At 39.9% G+C, this 25,556-nt stretch overlaps 1 protein-coding gene across 4 annotated transcripts in view; it reads left to right on the top strand.

Annotated features, from left to right (window-relative positions):
- Positions 1-25,556, top strand: part of LOC136885079 (uncharacterized) — a 1,401,330-nt gene that overhangs the window by 1,351,902 nt on the left and 23,872 nt on the right. For all 4 annotated transcript variants that reach the window (XM_067157511.2, XM_067157504.2, XM_067157532.2 and 1 more), the window contains 2 exons: positions 1,606-1,818; positions 23,293-23,412. In XM_067157511.2, coding sequence (XP_067013612.2) covers positions 1,606-1,818; positions 23,293-23,412 — 333 coding nt within the window. The remainder of the gene's footprint in view (positions 1-1,605; positions 1,819-23,292; positions 23,413-25,556) is intronic.

The following is a 25,556-nucleotide window of genomic DNA, read 5'->3' as shown; positions in this document are numbered from 1 at the left end:
TTGTGACGTTCCCACCTAATCAATGTTATAAAATTAATTTATTAACATCTAAACTACAATACTAGTTTCCATCCATGGATCATCCTCAGTTGTTTACATTAACAATTAAAATAGTACACCCAATCATTAAAAACCACTTCTCCACGAACCTACTACACTGGCATAGCAGGGAGAAAGGTGATACTCCCACGTGGCGCATCCCAGGTGGCGGATAGGGGGGTCCTAACCGGCTTGCCGGCGGACTTGAGGGAAATAAAATACCTCTTGCGGACCAAACTTACAACCCCCTGTGGGTGGGGGATGCAGACGAAGAATACACCCACGGTATCCACTGCCTGTCATAAGAGGCGAGTAAAAGGGGTGACCAAGGGATGATTGTCTTGGAACCATGAAACTACTTGTGATTAGTACCACCACGCGGGGAACATCATAGGTCGCTTTTACTTGCGCGTAGTACCACTATATTGGGTACCAAATAGGTTTGTGATTAGTAGCACACGGGAGCACCGTGCGGTCGGCTTTTGCAGTACCTGTGATTAGTACCACCATATGAGCAGGACCCTGAATGATAGCTACCATGGTTCTGCCTTGCCTATGATTAGTACCCACTATATGAAGAACACCACGGAATAATGTAGGTCCCTGTGCTTAGTACTCTTATGTGATGAACACCATAGGTGTGTGTTGCTTGTAAATGGTGCCGCAAAGTGAGAAAAACCATAGGTTTGTATTATATGTCAAATGTCATAACCTGTAAGTAGTACCATAATATGTGGAACACCGCGAGTCTCTGCTACTTTTGATTAGTACCGCAACATGACAAATACCATGGTTCTACTTTCCTAGCGATAAGTACCATTATGAGGGACCAATAACTTGGATTTTGGGCCCCCTTTAGACTGCAAGCATCATCGATTCAGTGTTATGCTATAGCAGCAGTCCCTTGGTCAGTAATCCTATTGTTTTACGTCAGTTTCTGTGAATGTAAGGCATTGCAGGTCACATCCACTGATTGTTTTAAATTCATCTCCATCCATTCATTCTTCGTCCTCATGTTTTGAATTCTGGTCAGTGGAGAATCTTGGACTTTTAATTTGTTGTTCCATTTTGTCTCATTTCGTACCATTAGGGGCTGATGACCTCAATGTTAGGCCCCTTTAAACAGCAAGCATCATCACCATCAAAACCACTTCTTGAGATTGTTGTAAATTGCATCTTAAAATCTAATAACCGTCCATGTATCTGTTGAATTAAAACACTCTTCTTGAGCTCTGAAAAATTCACTGTTTTAAAATCTAGTGAACTGTTAGTTTAATCTGTTATGCTGTTGATTGAAAGAGTACAATCACAGTCATTAAAATCCTTTTTAACGTCTAATAAAATATCTGTTTCATTTCACTGACATTTATATCTGTTGAATGGGAAGCCATAAGTCCGTCGGAATCATGTAATTATGTTGCCTCCAAACACTCTTCTCGGAATTTTTAATTGACCGTAGTGCCTACTAGATTTTAGGTGGGAACGTCAGGAAAAAAATCTGTAGTTGTGAGGAGAAATGTTATGTTACATGTTATGTTGTATGTTATGTTTATGTTTATGTTGCAGGTGGTGGTGCCTAAAGCAAAAGGAGAAATTCTGGGTGTTGTCATTGTGGAATCTGGCTGGGGTTCAATGTTACCTACTGTGGTGATTGCCAATCTAGCCCCTGCAGGTGCAGCAGCTCGATGTGGGCAGCTAAACATTGGTGACCAGATCATTGCAATAAATGGTGTCAGCCTTGTGGGGTTACCATTATCTACTTGCCAAAACTATATCAAGGTTTGTAGCAAAGCATGTATTATCATTTACTCTTCATATATGTTACATGATAACTTTGAGAGCAAATTTAATAATAATAATAATAATAATAATAATAATAATAATAATAATAATAATAATAATAATAATAATAATAATAATAATGTGTCCCGTTATGGTCATGCCTTTTTCTTTTTGCAAGACTTGAAAGCAATCAAATGTCCTTCCGATGGGTTGCTAGCCTGAAGGATGATGATGATGATTATTATTATTATTATTATTATTATTATTATTATTATTATTTCTGAAGAAGTATGTACAAGGTGAAGACCTCATCCATGGTTAAAAAAAACTGAGTGGAGGAGAGAGTCATGTATGCAGACTGACTACATTCTTTGCAACTGTGGTCTGCTGAAACAATTTGACTGCAAGGTCATTCCAGAAGACCCCCCTGTGGGTGGGGGCGGTAGAATAACACCCACGGTATCCCCTGCCTGTCGTAAGAGGCAACTAAAAGGGGCCTCAGGGGCTCTGAACTTTGGAGCGTGGGTTGGCGACCACGAGGCCCTCAGCTGAGTCCTGGCATTGCTTCCACTTACTTGTGCCAGGCTCCTCACTTTCATCTATCCTATTTGACCTCTCTTGGTCAACTCTTGTTCTTTTCAGACCCCAACGGTATTACGTATGGAGGCCTAGGGAGTCTTTCATTTTCATGCCCTTCGTGGCCCTCGTCTTCCTTTGGCCAATACCTTCATTTTTCGAAGTGTCTGATCCCTTCCACTTTTTCTCTGATCAATGTTATAAAGAGGATGGTTGCCTAGTTGTACTTCCTCTTAAAACAATAATCACCACCACCACCACCATCATCCTAGAAGAACCTTTGATCAGCAAGCTTGAACTATGCCATCCGTTAGTCAGACCAACTACGAAGATTAAGTGGTTTCAGCTGTGGGATAAAAGAGTACAGCCACTCATTGATGACATTGGCACTTATATTGTACATTGTATATTTTCAGTCTGCCATTAAAAACTCTAAGATGATGCTTTGCCCTGCTGGTACAGTACCTTTGGAATCTCTCCCACATTTGATCTGGTGTGTCGCCATTCTTCTGTATGTCCTTGACAACATAATGTGATGGCCAACATGTTCAAATATCTTGGATCAGTCATCACAACTGATGATAATATTGACGCAGATGTCAAGCAACGTATCAGTGTTGGTTGGACGAAATGGCAGTCTCTTACTGGTGTTCTGTGTGATAAGCAGATGCCAGTCGAATTGAAGGGCAAAGTGTACAAAACTACTATCTGGCTTACCCTCGTGTATGGCTCCAAATGCTGGGCAAGACAGAAGAAGCATGATCATTAAATGCATGTCAGAGATGCGGATGATATGTTGGTTGGCAGGCATCGCTCTGCATGACAAAGTGCAAAATGAGCATGTGCAAGGATCTTTTAAAGTGTGCCCATTGGTGACAAGGTAGAATAAAAACAGCTTTGTTGGTATGGTCACATTAGAAGTGGTGAACACCACCCAGGAGAGAAAGCTCTTGCCATCAGAGAGCAGAAGAGAGGAAGAGGGCGGCCCTAGGCAACACAGAACTGAACTGCTAAAGCTGCTTTAAGTAAAAGTGAAGTGCCACTAGATCTAACACAAAAAGGTCTGACCTACTCTCTCTGAGTCAGATGAGGAGACCCTGAGTTAGCTCAGGTGCCTATTTTATGGGTACATATATGGCCAAGAAAGAAGAAGTTGATAGTCAAATCGAAACAAAATCAAATCAAAATCTCTTTATTTGCAAATGAGGTGTCTACCTAGGTGGAAAATGGTACACTAAAATACATTATTGTAAAGCACTAAATATTAAATTAACAAGAGAAGAAAATTTTCCCATAATACAATATTACACAATTTACGCTAACAATTTTTTCTATTAAACACACAGCTCATCCTTAATAAATTTATATTGTTTACAAAATTCTACTTATAATATCTCCTGAACTACTTACAAATATAGTCAACTGATATACAGTATGTGGAATTACTTCAAATGATACTATACAACTGGTATAAGATTAAAATTTACATTGCATTTATTTACTTTTTTTCTTTTTTTCACCCATTCTGGAACCTAAGTAGCATAACGACCTGCTGCATCTTAACCAGAGCCCCTTTTGCCACCACTTTTCAGAGTTCCTGAAGGGCCTTCATAGCTACCGTAGCGGTCCCAGGGCCCTCGAAGTCCCCACTGTACTTCACCCCTACAGGCAGTCCCCTACTTTGGCTGTCCAAACTCCTTAGACCAGGGGATGGAATTAATTTATTCACACACATTTTTTATTTATATTAACCTGTACTGGTCGAATGCCCTCTAAGATTTCATTTATTTTCTCTGTTGCTGTTTATTCTCTTCTTGAATATCTGTACAGATTTTGGAAAAGGATCAAACACTAGCCCTGGTAAACTGTTCCACTCCTTCACACCCTTCCCAATGAATGAAAATTTATCCCAATCACTTCTGCTAAAATTCCTTCTAATTTTATATTTGTGGTCAGTCCTGCCGATATAATTATTTTCCAACTGAAGCCTCTCACGGATATCTCCCCATGCTGCTTCTCCTGTATAGGCTCTATATAATCCTATAAGTCTAGTTTTCTCCCTTCTCTTACTGAAAGTTTCCCAACCAAGTTCCTTTAACATTTCTGATACACTACTCTTTCTCCTGAAATCCCCTGTTACAAATCTTGCTGCTTTCCTCTGCACACTATCTATTTCTTTTATTAGGTATTCTTGGTGAGGATCCCAAACACTGTTTGCATATTCCAATAATGGACAAACCATACTTAAGTAACTTTTCTTTTTTAATTCTTTGTTGCATCCTTTAAGTAGCCTCATTATGACATGTAACGATCTGTATGCTTTCCCAACAATGTCATTCACATGACCCTTCCGGTGCAAATTACTTTCAAATCTCACAGCTAAGTATTTGCACTTGCCATCTTTTGGGATAACTACCTCATCCAAAGTATATTCAAATTCAGTTTTAAACTTCTGTTTGTAAATGTTGTAACAGTTGATTTGCCTCCATTAACCTTCATATTATTCTCTTCAACCCATTGCTGGATACACTCAAGGTTCCTTTGTAATTTTGAACAATCCTCAATGTTATTTATTTCCCTGTAAACAATTTGATTTTTGATGTTATATTATTCCCTAAATCATTTACGTACATTAAGAAAAGTAACGGACCGATTCCTGGGCAATTCCCTTGCAAACTTTCTCTTCCTGTGATACATTATTTCCTATTTTGACTTTCTGAACCCTTGAATTTAGAAATGTTTTTATCCAACGTGTAACCCTTACGTCCAATCCTATTCCCTTCAATTTCTTTAATAATATTCCATGTTCCACTCTATCAAAAGCTTTGGAAATATCTATGGCTATGCAATCTGACTGGCCTCCTGAATCCAATTGATCTGATATGTCTTGCTGAAATCCCATCAGTTGTGCCTCGCAAGAAAATTTCGTTCTAAATCCATACTGGCTCCTCATGAACCAATTTTTATCATCACATATCTCTCTGATGTACTTTGATATTAAACTCTCCAGTATTTTACAAACTATTCTGGTCAGGCTGATTGGTCTGTAGTTCTCTGGTTTCCTTTTATCACCCTTTCCTTTATAAATTGGTATTATTATAGATTCCTTCCATTCCTTTGGTATTACACTATTATTTATGACATAGTCAAAAAGAAATTTTAAATAAGACACTATGTACCACCCCATTGTCTTTAACACCTCCCCAGTAATTTGATCACTTCCTGCTGCTTTTCCTTGCTTTTCCAGTTTGATTTCTCTGAAAATATCTTCATTTGTGAATGAGAAGCTTCTTGTTTCCCTCTGTGTCTCTCCCTCTCTATCTTCTGTTTCGGTTTCCAACTCCTGACAATCATCTACTGAATCTCTGAATTCCCTACTAAATAGGTTTGCTTTCTCAGTATCTGTTAAATAGTGTTCACACCCTCCTGGATTACTTTTCCTTTCTGATTCCTGATATATGAATACAGCTTTTTCCATTTCCCTCTGTGGTCATTACCCTCTTGAAGTATGCCATTCATATAATTCTCTTTTGCTTCCTTTTTCACTCTAGTCAGTTCCCTCATTAGCTGTTTTCTAGTTTCTCTACTCTCCCTACCCTCTTTGATTTTCCTGTTTACTATTCTACATTTTCTTTTTAATTTTCTTATTTCCCTTGTATAATAAAACAGGGTCTGAGGTCATTTTACCCTTCTTAACAGGTACAAATTTGTTCTCTCATTCCCAAATGATTCCTTTAAATTTAGCCCGAAGTGTATCCACATTACTCCCTTCACTTATCCAACAACTGAATTGTGATTTAAGGTAAGTCCCAAATTCATCAACTTTAGTTTTTCTGTACAATTTCTTGTCTTGTGCGACCCTCTTATTAAGCCTTTTTGGTACCAGTCCTACATCCGTTATTACAGCCTTAATGTCACCTATTCCTTCAATTACCTCAGTTTTATCAACAATTTCCCATGGTTTAACCAAGAATACATCTAGTAAGTTATTGAGACGAGTTGGTTCTTGTACTACTTGTGTAAATCCTCCCTCCCAAATTAACTTATTTGCCAGTTTCTGTTCATGGGCTTCACTTGCAGCTCCATTCCATTCAACTTCAGGCAAGTTTAGATCTCCCCCAATTATTACCATATCATTATTATTGTTTTTATGAGTATAATCTATTATTTTCTCAAATATTTCCATGTCTCTTTCCTCTCTTCCAGGCCTGTATGTTCCTATAATTCCCACCTCCTTCATATTATCACATACTAATTTTATCCCTAATATTTCATCCCTTTCATCGGTAAACCATTCATGTGAGCAATAAGTTTCCTTCACCAGAATAAACACGCACAACCCCCCCCCCTCCTTTTTTATCTCCTCGGTCTCTACGATAGACTGTGTACCCTTCTGGAAATACTTCTCTATTACCCACCCCTTCTCTCAAGCACGATTCCACTTCTATCACCACATCAGTCTTATAAGATTCCATCAATGTACCGAATTTTAATTGTTTATTTACTACACTCTGACAGTTTACCAAGAGCAATCTCAGACCCCCTTCCTCCCTAAAACTTGACTGTTGCAATTGGGTAACTTGAAATTTCTTACTTTCCTGAGTTTCATTTTCTAGTTGACAGAGCCAGCTTGAAGTACAGCTGGCTCTTTCTACTAGTTTTTCTGGTCGGTATTATAACTCAAGGGAGTTGCCTTTTTTACAGTACATATCTTAAGATTAATAAAATCTAGAACAATATTTCCCATCTTTCATTTACCTGAATTGTTTTGATGAAGGCCATGCTTTGTGTAATAGTGTCTCTCAAAACTGCTGTTATCAGTTACCTGTGTATTACAAAAATGTTTACAAATTTTAACCATATCTGTATTAACTTTGTCCACTTCAGTGTTCACACACGAGTCTCTAATCAAATCATGCACTGTGGGGCACGTTCACTACAAAGATGTTAGTGTGAGTCAGCTTACCTAGTGTACATTTAAATTTAGAAATGACATTCTTAGCGTCGTTGTGACCTACGTCGTTCGTCCCGCTGATGATCACTACTGCATCACGACTTCCGAGATTTCTTGCTGCCTGTTCCGTGTTTTCCAATACCTTCTTGATTGGGGCCCCAGGATAGATGACGGCCGATGCTGCAATATCTTCATTGTTCATTTTCTCTGCAATTCCCCTCGCCTGGCTATCACCAAATATAAGAATGTTCGACACTTTCGCCGGTGCACTGTGTGGGATTTTAGGCCTAACTTTGCCGCTTTTTGTAACTGATTTTGCGCTATACGTTTGACTGCTTCCCATACGGATAAGTCCTTGTGTATCGCTTACTTCCCTCAGGGCTGAAAATCTATTTTTGATGTCAATTACAAAGTTGTCCTTATTTAACTGTACACTTTTCCTCCTAGAATCTGAAGCAACTTGACACCACGTGCTAGAATTCACGGAGCCACCTGTGTTCTGAATGTTTACTGGTACTGGTACTTTCGATTCCAGTAAACGTACCTTCTTCAAAATCTCATTCTCTGCTTTTAATACTTGTAAATCCTGTTGCAATAAAGACAGAATTACAAGTACATTATCATTACCTCCATCCTCCAAGGAATGAGACCCCAGCGATTCGTTGACTGTTGTAGGCCTAAGTTTGTTACCGCTATTCAAACTGCTCTCGCCACAGCTCACACAGGTCCAAGTATCTTCATTTTTAGCAAAATCAGCACTACATATACACTCAAAATGGTACCAAATTAAACACTTTTCACACTGGATACCATTCTTCACTCGCTTCTTGTTTTCACCACACTTATTCCCTTTATTTCACAAGAGAACCGGGAGCTATCTTCACTTACATCCTTTGCTGACGCCATCTTGGAAAGAAAAAAAGTTAAAAGTTATCCTGCATGTTTAAGAATTATTTTATTTTAGGGGTCAAGTTTTGTATTTAGTTCATTCTACTTTTCTGCCAAACCATTTTGCAAGTAGTTAAGTCTGGCAACAGGTAGTTTGTTAGACACTATATGTAGCACTGAATATTATTTTTACCACTAATTTGTCTAAAAGCAAGGAGTTCTGTATAGAACTAATATATGTACTTCCCTTGAATGTTCCGTGAACAGAACATAACTACAGAAGTTAATAACCGTAGTATCTTTTGAATGAATGTTACCCATATAGTTATGGCACAAGATGAATGTAAAGATTTAACCTTGTCCTAACAGTAATCGTGCATTCTTCTGTCATTCCACTACAAGTTGACACTGTCATTCCACTACAAGTTGACATTCTTGTTATTTTGCCATGATAACAATTGCCTCAACCATCATTGCAGCTGATATTGATTTTCCACCATGTTATATTTGTCAAAATTATTTGAAGATATTTGTAACTGTATGCTAAAAGACTTCAGCACAAACCTTTCTTACAGTATTGAGAAATTGGCATAGTGTTTTATTCATTACATCAAAGGGCAGCATCAAAGAGAGCCTCTTCATTTTTTGTCACTTGTTCCTTTTCATTACTTATATTATCCGGCTCCATGCTGGCCTTTGGTCCAAGGGGTCCTGGGTTCGATTCCCGGTGGTGTTGAGGATTTTAACCTTCATTGGTTAATTCCGATGGCTTGGGTGCTGGGTATTGTTACCACATGAAATGCTGCCAATTGTGTACACTATTTTATTTACAAATTATATATACATATTCTACACACACGCACTAATAAACTGCCATCTTGAACAAAACACTATGAAAAAGAAGGCTCCGTTAGCATGTCACCAAACTCACAACATGCGTTCACGACTTTCACTGGCAACTCTCGTTAACAACTCCACTCAACCCTCAAGACTGCCTCTTTATATACATTTATATACATTGCCTATTCTAGAAGAATATGACACAACATGATTTCTCATAATTTTGAGAGTCTCCAATAGCCTATTTACAATGAATGGATTTTTTTTGTAACTTTCTAGTGCCAAAGATACGTTGTTCTGGACTATTACCGTGTGTTGCACAACATTGCATTGGATTTATACATCATATACAGGTAATAATGAATGACATACTATTAATTACGTGTTCTTACATTAAATAAACTCACATTAATATACATACAGCAGATGTTTTCATGACAAAAGCCTGTCTGGTGGCCATGATCGTTCACGCGTTGAAGTCTAAACGGTCTGACACCGAGGTTAGCCAGTTCGAGTCCCATTGGTCGAAAAAATTTTCACCATCAGAATGTTGGCCAGCAGGATAGAGGAGGTGGTGGTATACAATTTCTAATCACTAGATTGTGTGCCAAAAGCCTGGATTAAATTTCAAACCTCTCCACAGTGCTCATATGGAGTGAGGGCATATGACACTGTTGATGGTGATTCGTCCGTCAGATGGGGACATAAAGCCTTGTGCAGACCCGTTGGTGCTATTCAACAGGAGTAGGCTATGTGCCAGCACCGGGTTTCACCCTCTCCCTTCCTACTATCACATACCACGTCATTCATTTCATTCCATAACTCCTCTGATGAGGTTGACGCCAGGTAGGGCATGCGGCCATAAAAAGCCGCCATGACAGATTCATCTCACCTCACACCCGACCCCATAGAGAAACGGGACAAGGGTTGGACAAACGATGTTTCATGACATAACCTCACAAATAATACATTCATGATTTATACCAAATAAAGTTTGTACATAACTACATACAGTAAATAATAATAATACTAATAGGTGTAAACAATTTCATCTCACAAATAATAATAATAATAATAATAATAATAATAATAATATAATACAATATAATATAAAATAATATAAAAATAAAAGAAAGTGTTTGTCTGTTCATGTGTGTTTTGCACGTGCGCCATGCCCAGCAAAATCTACAGCACACAGAGATCTGAGATGGAAACCTCGAAGCCGGAATATTCATTTTCGCTTTTGTTAGTGAGTTATGAATGAAGAACTATTGGAAAACGTTTATCGGAATATGATAATCCAACATGCTGACACCAAGATTAAATGCGTAGAGTCACTGTCGCTAGGCAACGTACATAAGATAGATAGAGAACAGAATTCAAGGAGCTATTTTACGTCCATGGCGCAGGAAGCCGTTTTTAGTCTTATATGGTGTGAGGGCATATGATGCTGTTGATGGTGATTCGTCCATCATGGGGACATAAAGTCTTGAGCTATTCGAGAGGAGTGGGCTATGTGCCGGCACCGGGTTTCATCTTCTTCATTCTTACTATCATATATCATGTCATTCATTTCATCTCATTAATCCCCAAGTGGTCGCTGTATGAGATTTTCTCTCACATTATTTTTTATTGTGATATTACTACACAGTGATAAAAGGGAGGTGACTGTTACCTCTTTTGAGTTTATAACTGTCGTGAGTAGAGCGATTCACATTTGAAGGGTAAGCACCCCCTCCCCTAGTCAGAACAAAGGTTCCTATGTGTCCGTGCACGCTGCGTGAGAGTTTTTCTCATCGTGCGACTAATGACATTGGTGTTATTTTGAAGTGGAGTGGGAAACTTATTCCCGTTGTACGCATTAATATTTGTATTATGAGCACTCCTCGTTTTTAAAAATGTTATTGTGCTCAGAAACCTTGCTTTGTACCTAAATATTACTAGATAAAATGCATGTGTGAGATTTTATTTTTTACAACTTCAGGACGGAAGTTATTTTTATGTACATTGTATATGTTATTTTAAGTAGTAATTTGTGTCTTTAATAAACAGCTAATCATGTCTGTCTCCATGGCTAAATGGTTAGCGTGCTGGCCTTTGGTCACAGAAGTCCCGGGTTCGATTCCCGGCGGGGTCGGGAATTTTTACCTTAATTGGTTAATTTCACTGCCACGGGGGCTGAGTGTATGTATCGTCTTCATTATCATTTCATCCTCCTCATGACATGCAGGTCACCTACTGGCGTCAAATCAAAAGACCTGTATCTGGCGAGCCGAACTTGTCCTCAGACAGTCCCGGCGCTAAAAGCCATATGCCATTTCTCTCTCTCACAGTTAATCATTTCATTTTTATTTAAAATATATAAGGTAGAACTTGCGTTTCATTTCAGTAGTAAATTTCAGTCTTACGCCCCACAAAACTGTGAAAAATTTCATATTTATTTTAATGTGAGAGAAAGTCTCACGCGCGACGACTCTGATTAGGTTGACGTCATGAAAGTCATCTGGTCATAAAAGCTCCCTACGAAGATTCATCTCACTTCATACCCAAACCCCATAGAGAAAAAGGACAAGGGTTGGACATGTATACATTTAGAGGAAACATATAGGACACAAGATAGACGATCATAATAAACAAGGAGTAATACATAATTATATTAGTGAAGATGCCATTTTAAGTCCATGGAATAGGTAGCCATTTTCCTTCAGTCCATGATGTCTGTCTGTTTCTGTGCGATGCCCAGCCAAATCTACGGCAAACAAAGATTTGAAATGTTTGTCATAGGTGGGCATAGGTTTTCACCTAAGATGTATGGCTGTGTCTAAAAGCTATTCTTGCACCAAGACATGAAGCTGTCAATGTCATCAACAAGCAGCACTCACAAGAATTATCCGGTTTTCTATAAATTGAAAAGTCTATCGACACGACATGTCATACAGATGAGACTGTCAACTACACGACAGAGATTTTGAACAATTTGGAGTCACCTGGAGTACCCTCGAACATCTTGGAGTGGACGATTGTGGCACTGATTATCCTTCTCAGGAATATGAATCCTTCCCTCTGCAATGAACACTACTCTGAAACTGATGATGAATATTATTGAAGCCACCATCATGACTGGGAATGCCGCGGGCGAAGTAGTATTCCTCGGATTGTAAGTCCATTGAGTAGGAAGCCATTTTCGGTCTGCGACACGAGGAGCCATCAGCCCATAATATTCAGAAGTGTTTTTTTGTATGTGTGCGAAGTCCAGTCAAATCTTCTTCTTCTTTGGCTCTACAGTTCATTGTGAACCTTGGCCTCTTCAACAATCTTCCGCCATTTATCTCAATTCAACGCTAAAACTTTCCAGTTCCTATAGCCCATTTCCCAAAGATCTTCAGTAACTCCATCCATCCATCTGGTGATTGGTCGACCTTGTCGTGTCTGTCCCCCTGGATTTCCATTTAATATCTTTTTAGGTACTTCCGTATCACTCATCTGTGCTACATGCCCGGCCCACCTCAATCTGGCTGGTTTCACTATTCTTCTAATAGGTGGGTCTTTATAAATGTTGTACAATTCATGATTGTACCTCCTCCTCCATGTTCCTCTTTCACAGACTGGGCCAATGATTCTTCAAAGTATCTTTCTTACGAAGGCATTCAGCATTCCAGAATCTTTTGCTGTTAATGGTCAAGTTTCCAAGGTATATGTAAGCACAGGTCTTATAAGTGTTTTATAGATGGTTAATTTAGTGGTACGGGTCAAGGGCCTTGAGGAGAGAAGCCTTGTTATAGCAAAATAGGCTCTGTTGGCTGCTATTAATCTCTGTTTAATTTCATGAGAGGTATCATTTGAGTAGGTGACTGTTGATCCCAGATATTTAAACTGCTCAACTCTCTCAAAGGTGTAATTGCCCACAGTTATTGAGGGTGGCATGTTCTCCTTATGTGCTTTCCCAGCAGCCATATATTTAGTTTTCTGATGGTTGATGTTCAATCCCATTTTCCTACTGGCCTGTTCAAGGGCGATGAATGTCCCTTCCATTGCTTCGAGTTCTTGCCACTATATACCATCGGCATAAGCAAGTATCTGCACTGATCTATAGAAAATTGTTCCCCTATTCAGGAGGTTTGCATCTCTCATCACCTTCTCCAGGGCAACATTAAAAAGGAGACATGCCAGCGCGTCTCCCTGCCATACCCCATTTTGTATATTTAATGTCTCAGACATCATCCTCCCGTTCTTATGCTACTTCGTGTCCCACTCATTGTCATTCTCACCAACCTTACCAATTTTCTAGGAATTCCCAGTTCAATCATAGCATGGTACAATTGCTCTCTCTCTATACTGTCATACGCTCCTTTGTAGTCAATGAAGAGGTGATGCGTGCCAATCCCAAATTCGATTGTCTTCTCTAAAATTTGCCTTAAGGTGAAAATCTGATCTATAGTGGACTTTCCTGGGATAAATCCACACTGATAAATCCCAGTCTCTCTCTGAACAATTGGGAGAAGACGGTCAAATAGAATGTTGGAGAATACTTTACATCCCAAGTTAAGTAGCATAATTCCTCTATCACACTCAAGCTGATCACCTTTCTTATATATACAGGACATATAATTCCTTCTTCCCATTGCTGAGGCATTTTCTCCTCATCCCATACTGAAATGGCTATTTTTAGGAAAGTCCATTCCAATTCATTGCCACCTTGCATGAGCAGTTCCGCTGGAATATAATCTGTTCCTGTTGCCTTGTTATTCTTAAATTTCTTCATGGCAGTTATCATCTCTTCTAAAGTTGGTGGACCTGTATTTTCGTCAGGGTCATTTTCTCCTTGCGCATCAATTGAGTGTCTTGTTATCATTCTGAAATTCAGGAGTCTATCAAAATGTCGCCACCATCTTTCACATATCTCTTTCCCCTCGCTAACAATTTTTCCTGTTTCATCCTTTATCAGTCTAGTTTTGCCACAGAAGGGTTTCCGTGCAGCATTTGCCTCTCTGTAAAATTTCCTCGCCTCATTTTGATTTCTCAGAAGCTCCATTTCTTCGATATTTGCCTTCATCCACTCTCTTTTTTTTTTCCTCTGATGGATCTTCTTTTCAATCCTCCATTTTTCTTTACAGACTTCCTTCATTCTTCTTGTACAATTTGATTGTAATGTCCTTCTGTATGCCATGTTCTTCTCTTCTGTTGCTATTTCACACTCAGTGTCAAACCAAGGAGATCTTTTATATCTTGTTTCAATCCCCAATGTTTCATTTGCTGACGTCTCCACTGCATTTTTTTATCATTTCTCACTGATTCTCAATGTCGTTGCATTCTTCAGTATTTTCAAGGATCTGTATTAGCCTCTCCTGGTATTGCTTTTTAACTTCAGATGATTCTAGAGCTGTTATATTGTAATTTGGTATGTTGGTTCGGATTCCTTTGAATGCACTGGAGATCCTAGCCCTAATTCGCGCACGTACCAGGAAGTTGTCTGAGTCTATATTTGGGTATCTGAGACTCCTCACATCCAGGAGATCTGACTTGTGCCTTGCATCTATCAACACATGATCAATCTGGTTAACTATGTTTCCGTCCAGCGATGTCCACGTTCCTTTATGTATATCTGTGTGTGGGAACAATGAGGAGCCCACAACCATATTTCTAGATGCTGCAAATAATATTAGTCTCGTATCATTATCATTACTTACAGTATGTTTGCTGTGGGGACCAATTGTTGGCTTATATATCTGTTCCCTTCCCACCTGAGCATTTAGATCGCCAGCAACTATTTTAATGTCATGGCCTGGGCAACCGTCATATGTTCTTTCCAAAAGTTCATACAACAACTCTTTCTCTTCTTCCTCAGATTCTTCTGTTGGTGCATGGGCGTTAATTATAGAGTAATTAAAGAATTTACCCTTTATCCTGAGTACTGACATTCTCGGACTAATAGGTGTAAACCCAATTACAACGTGCTTTAGCTGGTGGTGTACCACAAATCCTGCCGAACTTGTGCTTTTCCTCGCTACAGCTATAGAATATACTGGCTTCTCGCTTTTCTAGAATTCCACTTCCGGTCCACCTTACTTCTTGTAGAGCTCTGTTTCAGCTTCATTGTTTGGTTCAGCAGCACCTTCAGGGCTCTTGGGAGATACAAGGATCTCACATTCCAGGTTCCAATATATAAGTCTGACTTACGCTTTATATTTCTTCTCTTTCTTTCATGCACTGATGGTCGATTATCATTGTCCTTTTCCACGCCAAGTTTGTCACCATTGATCAGTCCGGCTTTCTTTCGTTGAAGTTTCTCAACTTGACCTTTTTTACAGAGCGGGGAGTCAGCCCTACGTCCAACCTCTTCCGGAGGACGGTTAATTTTTAATCAGGGTTTTCTTCCCTTAGCCTTTGGAGAACCAACCCCATATACTACAAGGCAGCAGCATCTTCACCATAGCCCCATTAGCTGCCACTTTTTAAGGTTCCTGCTGGGCCTTCCCAGCTACCGAAGCAGTCACGGGACACACACAGTCCCCACTGTACATCACCCCACCAGGCGATCCCTTACTTTATGATGTTGCCCATCTCCCACGATGTGGACGAGGGGTTGGACTTATGGGAGACCCAGTCAAATCTACCTTTTTCAATTATGTTTTCCTTTTCTTCAAAAGTTGTTAACGAATATGGGGTTCATTAAGCTTTCTATTATACATGAACATTCTGGGCCTGCCAACTCAATTATTTTCGAGGTGGAAGCAACAGCACTCATGTTTAATACGTTGTACAGTCCTATAGGCTATCTGTAACTAACATAAATTCACAGTTTAACAAGAGAAGTCACATTGTATTATAATTGAAAACAATAACACAATAATATAACAATCCAAATTACTTTTTCCCCCGTCCCTCTCCACCGTTCTTCCCCCTTACCACCGAGTAATTCGCCAAAATGCCTTACCCACTGAACTTCCTCAATGCTCATTCTCTCTATACTCCTTCCACCCTTAATTATTCTATTAATCCTTTCCCATACTTTTTCAATGCTGTTAGTCTTACAATCTTTATTTATGGCTTCAGTTTGTTCCTCTAACCATGCCTTTTTTACCTCACAAATGTTCTTTTTATACTCCTTCCTCAACTTACAGAAAACCTCCATTTCTGCACTCCCATCTTTCTTTCTATACTCTCCTAACGCACCCAGTACCCTCCTCTGCATTCCTTCACACTCTCTATTAAACCATTCTTCACCCTCTTTCTTTTTCCTCCTCCTACATTCTACCTTCTGTGCTATCATCTTTATTGGGTGTAGCAGCAATTCCAAGGCTTTGTCAGTATTATTCTCCTCTAACGCACCTTTCCAACCATATTTCAGAAATTGTAATTCCTCTTTTGCTATCCTATCCCACTTTCTCTGACCATTTATACTTGTTATATTCACTCCCTTGTTTATCCTTCGTGTCAGCTTCCTTCATTTTATGCTTCTCTTCCCCCCTTTTCAACATAACCCACACTGGGAAATGGTGTGATTCAATCCAGTCTCCTACTTCCATCCTTACAATATCCTCCAACACTCCTTCCGAGCTTAAAACCATATCTATCACACTACCTCCATTCTCGGTAACATAGGTCAATTCCCCGTACTGTCACCCTCCATCCATCCATTCAGAATATACAAATTTCCTGCAGCGCACATCTCTAGGAGCTTCTCCCCATAACTGTTTATCATTTTATCCTCACTACTTCTACTTTTCAACATACACATTCCATCCTCCCTACTATATACTGGGCTCTGTTCCCCTATTCTCGCGTTCCAATCTCCGAATAACAACATATCCTCTTCTCCTGCAAACTTCTCTCTTATCATACTAATATCCACTAATAGCTCTTCAAAAAGATACTTATTTGCATATGCTGAACTACTAGGATGGTAATATATGAACGCTAGATTTATTTTCTTCACCCTTCCCTCTACCCATCCCATATACAATCTCAACCATATTGTTTCTTTCATATCTGTCTCTGTATCCTCCACCAGTTCACTAATTTCTTCCCTAATTAGTACTATCATCCCTCCTGGTGCGCGTCCCTTAGTCCTCTCCTTCCTTCTATATTTATATTTAATCACAAACTCCTTCCATGAGATCTTCCTCCCTGTTTCCAGCCACGTCTCCAAGAGTGCCACAACATCGAAACTTTCTATTACTTCCCGAACTTTCTTATTTCCTAATTTGCTTATTAGTCCCTCAATATTCACACATCCTATTTTCCAATATAGTTATAACTTTCCCTCCCTCCCTTCTAAGTTTCCTTCTTTAATCTTACTCCTTGTAGTTCTCGCCCCCTCATCCCCTATCTCCATTCACCCTTTTTTAGCAACCTATTCCGTTCCATGCCCTCCATCCCTTTGCAAACTTTACCCCAAAGGTCTTTTAAACTACTACTTCTTCCTTTACTCACAACTGCTTTACCTTCCCGTCGATCAGTCTTCTCATGTCCTTTCTTGCTCACTAAACCACTGCACTCTGCTCTCCTCATCCCTTGCTGCTCACCCTCACTCACCCCTTCACTGTTCTGATCTTCTGTATCTACACTGTACTGTCCATTCTCACCTGAGTTGATCTCTTCTCCTTCCTCGGCTCCACTCCTCGTTGTTACTTCTTTCTTCCTTCCATCTTGCCTTGTCATCTCTCCTCCCTCGGAACTAATGTGTACGTCCATCTCCTTCAGCTTCGCCACTGAGTGCTCCCTAACCCATCTTCCATTTGTCACCACCAACCTCTGACCTCTTATTTGGGCCTTTAGTCCCTGATATCTTACTTTCCACAGGTGTCTGTTCAGCATCTTCATATTTTCACTTCCTTCCTTTCCCATGTCTCTTTTCACCCCTACTTTCTGGCCCTGTAAATTGTTACTGTTTCTTATTACAATTTCTGCCATTAGGGTTGAGAAAAATTTTACCCTAATTGGCCTCCGTCCTTTAGTTTTTCCCACTCTCTCCACATCGTCTATGTCCACTTCACTGAAATTTATCTTCATCCTATCCCGTATGACCTCTACCACCTTGGATATCAGATCAATCTTGCCTTCCCTCTCACTTTCTTCCACACCATATATAAATATGGCTTTCTTCATTCTCTCCTGCCTGTATCCCTCTGCTTCTCTCTTCATCATCATCACCTCCTCTTCCAGATGTTTCACTTTCCCTCTTCATAATTCTATTTCCTTCTCATTGTTGCCCATTCTCCTGTTCAATTCGTCGTTTCTAGCCATTTCTTCATGTTCCCTATCTCCTTTCTCTGCTCCTCCATCATGTCCTTTATTTCCTGTACCTTATCCTATTGACACTTTTCCTATATTACTTCACTCACTACCACCTTAAGTGCTGCCAAGTCCTCCATGCTGAATTTTCCGCTGGTATTTGGAACTGGGTTTAATTCCACCCCCCCAATAACCAGTAGCATCGCTATCACTGTCACTACTGGCACCGCTTCACCCATTTTTACTCCTTCTTTTCTTAACACCTGTCCATTCTTGGTCTCCTTCCTCTGCTTCACCTGCCATTTCCCAATCGCAGCTCGGTACTGCTCAATACCGACCATGTTGACAGCACGCACTGCACCACGCGACTTCACTCCTCGGTTGCTCAAGCTAGACTGCCTACTTATCCCTTCCTCAAGATCCATCCTCCAAGGTGAAGAAAACATGCTTTTTAGAACCCGAGCAGAGATGTCAGACTAGAATTAGACAACAGACATGATTAAGGCAGCTGGAATCCCTGGAATACAGTGACTACATCAAATACTGGGAGTCATATGGAAAGAGAACAAGTTGCCAGATGACTGGAAAAAAGGAATTATAATGCCATTGTTTAAAAAGGGAAGTAGAAAGAAGGGCGCCAATTATAGAGGTATCACCCTTTTGTCACACTGCCTTAAGATGCTGGAGAAGATTATAGAACATAGACTCAGAGAAGTAATGAAAGATAAGTTTGAAGAGGAACATGGAGGTAGAAGAAATAGAGGAAGCACAGGCCTAACTTTTTCACTCAGGCAGGTAATGAAAAAAAGTTTGAAAAAAGGGAAGGACTTGATAATAGGGTTTTTGGATTTGCAGAAAGCATATGACAGGGTGGAGAGAAGAAAAATATAGGAATGTTTAGAAAAACATAACATCCCAGAAATGAAATGGCGTATGGCGTTTAGTGCCGAGAGATCCCAGGACGGGTTCGGCTCGCCAGGTGCTGGTCTTTTGATTTGAAGCTCGTAGGCGACCTGCTCGTCGTGATGAGGATGAAATGATGTTGAAGACAACACATACACCCAGCCCCCGTGCCAGGGAAGTTAACCAATGATGGTTAAAATTCCCGACCCTGCCGGGAATCGAACCTGGGACCCCTGTGACCAAAGGCCAGCACGCTAACCATTTAGCCATGGAGCCGGCAGAAGCACTAATTAAAAAAATGTTGTATGATGGTTGTGAAAGTAGTGTGCAAGTAGGAGATGGAAAATCTCACTGGTTTAAAACAAGAAGAGGTGTCCAACAAGAGAGTTCTCTTTCCCCATTGCTCTTTATTTCACTCATGGATACTATTATAAAGGAACTCAAATAAATAGATAAGGAAGATCTTAATGCAATTGTTTTTGCTGATGATGTTGCCATTTGGGGAGAAACTGAGAGAGATGTCAGAGGTGACTGGATCTTTGGAACACCAAGTTTAAAGAATATAAGTTAACTGTGAGCAAGAGCAAAACTGTGGTAATGATAGTTAGTAGGACAAATACACCTTGTAACCTCACCCTCGAAGGAGAGAAGATAGAATGTGTGAATACCTTTAAATATCTGGGGAGTACAATATCAAATGATGGAAGTGCCAAGAACGAAGTGTTGAACAGGGTACAAAAAGGGTCCAACTTCTTCCATCAAGTACTGAACGTAGTCTGGGACAAGGGAGTTCCTCAGAGGGCTAAACAGACCCTGTTTAAGACTTATCTCCTGTCCATCATGACGTGTAGTCTGAAGAGTTGCATCATACATAAAAGAGAAGTAAATCAACTGCAAACTGTTGAAATGAAGTTCCTTAGATCAGCTGAACAGAAAACAAGGAAGGTCAGAATTAGTAATGATCAGATACGAAGAGACCTGCAGGTCAACCTGACCATGGAAGAAAGGCTGAATGTTGTAAGGCTGAAGTGGCTAGGACACGTTAAGCAGATGTAGGAGACTCGAACACCAAGGAAGTATCTTGGAAAGATCATTCTGGGACGAAAACCAATTGGACACCCTAAAAAATGTGGTTAGATCAGATAAGAGAAGACCTAGAGAAGAGAGGATAAACATGGGATGCCCCAGAGAGAAAAGAAGCATACCAAGAAGCATATAAATGGAGGCACATCATTCTTAAACATCCTACCTGGTTTGCTGGAAGGAATTCATGATTATAATGATGATGATGATGATGATGATGTGGCAACAAAAATGAAAGGAACTACAGTACAAAGCTTGTCAGATGCCAGGGACCTAATTTTTTTTTTTTTGATTTAGGTCTAAAAGATCTCTATGGACCCATTTGCTCCTCTTCTGGACCTCTGGAAACTGCTGATAATACTACTGTCCTTTCTGACAGCCAAGACATCTTGATGTACTGGAAAAAACACTTCAGATAGTTTTTAAACCATAACTCCACTGCTGCTGATGACTTTCTTTGAAATGTCCTACAACATCCTTCACAACCTTGGATGGCAGCCACCAACTTTCCAAGAATACAACAAAGCCCTTCACAGTCTCAAACTAAGAAAGGCTCCCAGATCAACATGCCTCTAAAACTTATCCTAGGGTGAGGCTCTTTTCCTTAATCCTATTAATAATGGAAACCCATAACAGTACCTGCTAATATGAAAAGGTCCACTATAGTCACCATCTTCAAGAAAAGTGATCAAACCATTTGTGGTAATTATCATGAATTTTCTTGCTCTCCATAGCAGGGCAATTTGCTAGAATCCTGTTGAATCAACTCAACTGTTTTAGAGAAGATACTTCCAGAATCACAGTGTGGGTTTTATGTATCTAGAAGCCTTATAAGCATGAGATTTTCTGGAAGACAGCTGCAAGAGAAGAGTAGAGAGTAACAAATAACAAATACCTCTTATTTTAGTGTTCTATGATTTGGAAAAGGCCTTTCATACTGTGCCTACAGAAGCTATGTGGGTGGTTTTACAGCACATTGGCTGTCCTGAAAGTTTTTTAGGACTAGTCAGAGCATTTCACAATGGTGTGGTTGGACATGTTCTGTACAGAAATGAGATATCAGAAGAATTCCTAACAGGCTTAAGCAAGACTGTGTCCCTGTTCCTACACTTCCATGCTCTGATATATCATCAGTTCACAAGGTAAATGTGGAAATCAAATATTGCTTTGATGGTGGACTTTTTAATCAGGCCAGGCTCCTTTCAAAACGACTAACCAAGTTCACCCGGATAACTGAATTACAGCATACAGAAGACAGTGCTTCTCCAACTCTTGCATCTACAGAACTGCAGCTATCAATCAGCTGCTTCAAGAATGCATATGCGACGTAAAGAAACTAACCAAAAAAAAAAGAATGCATATGAACAGTTTTGGTCTGACCATAAACACACAAAAAGCTAAGGTGCTTGCACAACCTGCCCCTGGAATTACCTTCCAAGATTTTCCATCTTGTGTCTGGAGCAAGTAGAACACTTCTGTCTTGGAAGAATCCTCTTGATAGAGTACTTCAGAGAAGGACAAGGAAAACAGAATCCGTGCTGCCCGTGTAGCTTTTGAACATCTTTCCCATGGGGTTTTCCTGAATAGAGATCTGTGGTTATGCACCAAGCTAGATGTTGTATCAAACTATTGTTTAAACATTATGGATGGGAAACCTCAACCCTCTACTGCCATGACATAACAAAACTGGAACTCCATCACCACCAAAAGCTATGGACCATTATGAAGATTAGATGGAAGGATTAAGTAACTGATGTCTGTTCTTGAAAGAGCACAGATGAGCAACATAGAAACCTCAGATGAACTGGTCACATCTAATGTATGAATGACAACCGCCTCCCTCAACAAATCCTGTACAGTGAACATTGGCAAGAGGCCGTGTGTTGCTCTTCTAAAGATATGCTCAAGAAGACATAAATCTGAATACCTGGCATGCTCAGGCAGAATACCACGCTTGCTGGCATGCAAATACCTCAGCTGGTGTACAATTTGACGAAGTATGTTGAAGAGGGTAGTCATAAAAGAAAGCAAATGGAAATGGATCGGACACATTTTGAGAAGAGGCCCACAACATATTCCAAAGCAGGCACTGGAATGGAACCCTCAAGGAGCAAGGAGGAGAGGTAGACAGAGGATGACCTGGCGCAGGACCATGAAGCAGAAGTGATGGCCATTGGGTACTCCTGGACTAACATCAAGATGATGGCAATGAACAGGGTTAGATGGAGAGCTCTAAAATGTGCCCTATACTCCACACCAGAGTGAAAGGAATTAAGTAAGTAAGTACCAAGCTCGATAGCTGCAGTTGCTTAAGTACGACCAGTATCCAGTATTCGGAAGATAGTGGGTTCGAACCCCCCTGACAGCAGCCCTGAAGATGGTTTTTTGCAGTTTCCCATTTTCACACCAGGAAAATGCTGGGGTTGTACTTTAATTAAGGCCACGGTCACTTCCTTCCCACTCCTAGCCCTTTCCTGTCCCATCATTGCCAAAAGACCTACCTGTGTCGGTGCAACGTAAAGCAACCAGTTAGTAAGTAATGTTGAAGAGATGAAACATAGGCTCATGAAAGATGGAAACTTCATCAAATTCAGCCACAACCTCCACCCTCCATTAGGTGCAACATGTGTGATCACACGTTTTGTGCAAGGATTGGCCTTCTAAGTCATTATCGGCACTATTATAAATAAATAAAAGGAACAGGTGTGAAACGTACACCTGGATACGATTATCAGCTGATGATGATAACAGAAGTGTAGTGAAGTAGTGCACATGTAACACTGCCATATATGGAATGTATCCTACTCTGAGGAAAACTCATCACATGCAATGCTGGTCATCACTATAAGGAAAGGTTTATATTACAGCTTCCTTTAATTGTTTGAAAAGGCTTTTTGAAGAAAATGTATCCATATCATGTGGGGAAGTTTTGTTATATCCATGCGCAGATTTTACTTTTATTTGTGTTAATTTCATTACCTTCTTGATTACAGAACACAAAGAATCAAACGGTGGTAAAGTTGACGGTAGTTCCATGTGCTCCAGTTGTTGAAGTAAAGATAAAGCGTCCTGATACGAAATATCAGCTTGGTTTCAGTGTTCAAAATGGAGTGGTAAGTTATTTTATATTCAATTTTTCTGTTCATGAAACTGCAGTAGAAGTCTGTTATAACGAGTACGCATATAACGAGAACCTCGCTATAACGACAGGTTTTTTTTTCTGTCCCTTTGAAATTCCTATATTAAACTGTGTATTATTGTTTGGTTATAGTGAGAGCCCTGTCACTGATACATCTGTTATTGCAAGCAATGAAGCGTGCACGATATTTTCCGTTACCAATATTTATGCACCCAGCTATTGTATTGCATGCGATCGATCATTTTCAGTATTGTTTATGCTATTTCCACTAGCGAGGTCTATAGTCAACATTTGAAGGCAATAATACCAATATAAATGGTCCGTTATTGGACATTATAAATTTTCCTGCTAACTCATTCCTGGTTGCCAGCGTTTCGCCCCCATGTGCTAGGCTGGGCTCATCAGTTGGTACCTAGGACACCTACCAAGACGCATGGCCAGTGCACACCGTGGAGACCACTGCGTAGGCAACTTGTAGCCACCGGCAGTGCCAGTGCACTATGTGAGACTTTGTCTCCTTACAAAAAATTGATGCCTGCTTGGCCATCAGATGATATAGATGTTGATTCCCATGGGGAAATATTCCAGATTCCCCATGGGAATCAACATCTGTATCATTCGAAGGTGATGTCGGAGTCAATCAGTAATACCCATCGACTGCTGTTCCGTAAAGAAAATTTGAAATGAAAGAGGGTAACATGTTTTCGTAATAAATGCGTAAATAACTTGTCCGATAGCAGTTGTTAATTTGTTAAAAATAAAGGCTGAATAAACGATTGATTAATTTTATTGTAAAATACTGCAAATAAGTAAGAATGGGATACACCTCAAGATATGGCAAAGTGCAGAATTGATTTCAGAGGTTAGTTTATATTTTCTCGCATCTGGTTAAATTTTGGTAAGACTATTCCCATCTAAATTTACAGCAATATGTTTTCATGGTACATATAATAATAATAATAATAATAATAATAATAATAATAATTTAATAGAGCACACAATTTGTGTATATAAAACAATTACATGTCATTTAAACATAAGTCTACTATAGGCCTATTTCTCTTAGAGCATTCCACAACACGGTAACGAGACCTAGTAAACAATCATTTAATTTTGATACTCTACACTGAAATTAAGTAAGAATGTGATACACCTCATGATATGACTGAGTACATCACTGATGTTAGTTTATATCTTCTCGCGACTGGTTAAATTTCGGAGAGACCGGGCGAGTTGGCCGTGCGTGTAGAGGCGCGCGGCTGTGAGCTTGCATCCGGGAGATAGTAGGTTCGAATCCCACTATCGGCAGCCCTGAAGATGGTTTTCCGTGGTTTCCCATTTTCACACCAGGCAAATGCTGGGGCTGTACCTTAATTAAGGCCACGGCTGCTTCCTTCCAACTCCTAGGCCTTTCCTATCCCATCGTCGCCATAAGACCTATCTGTGTCGGTGCGACGTAAAGCCCCTAGCAAAAAAAAAAAAAAATTTCGGAGAGGCTATTCCCATGTAAATTTATAGCGAGAATGTTATTTCTCTGCTGGCGCTTGGAATATGCTTTCATGATACATATAGTACGGTTAAGTTAGGTTAAGTGATGCTGTTTGAATAAGAAAACTGAAACATTTGCCACAAAATGCGATCGATCATCTTCGGTATGGTACCATATTGTTTTTTCGCTATGTACACTTGCAAGCTCTCTCGTCGACATTCAAGGGCGATGTCGGAGTCGATTAGTAATACCCGTCAACTGCAGTTCTCTAAAAGAAAATTCAAAATGAAAGAGGATAACACGTTTTCGTAATAAATGTGTAAATAACGTTGCCAATAACAGTTGTTAACTCCTTAGAAATAAAGGCTGAAGTAAACGATTGCTTAATTTTAATGTTATATACTGAAATTAAGTAAGAATGAGATACACCTCAAGATATGGCAGAGTACACCACTGATTTCAGAGGATAGTTTATAATTTCTCGCGTCCACACGACACCTCGTAATCTGCAGGCCTTTGGGCTGAGCAGCGGTTGCTTGGTAGGCCATGGCCCTTCGGGGCTGTTGTGCCATGGGGTTTGGGTGTTTTTGTTCCCATGTAAATTTGTAGCAAGGAGGTTATCACTTCTC

The sequence above is a fragment of the Anabrus simplex genome, chromosome 1 (assembly GCF_040414725.1).
Source record: "Anabrus simplex isolate iqAnaSimp1 chromosome 1, ASM4041472v1, whole genome shotgun sequence".
NCBI lineage: Eukaryota > Metazoa > Arthropoda > Insecta > Orthoptera > Tettigoniidae > Anabrus > Anabrus simplex.
The sequence above is the reverse complement of the archived record's forward strand: the minus strand, read 5'-3'. Positions and strand labels throughout refer to the sequence as shown.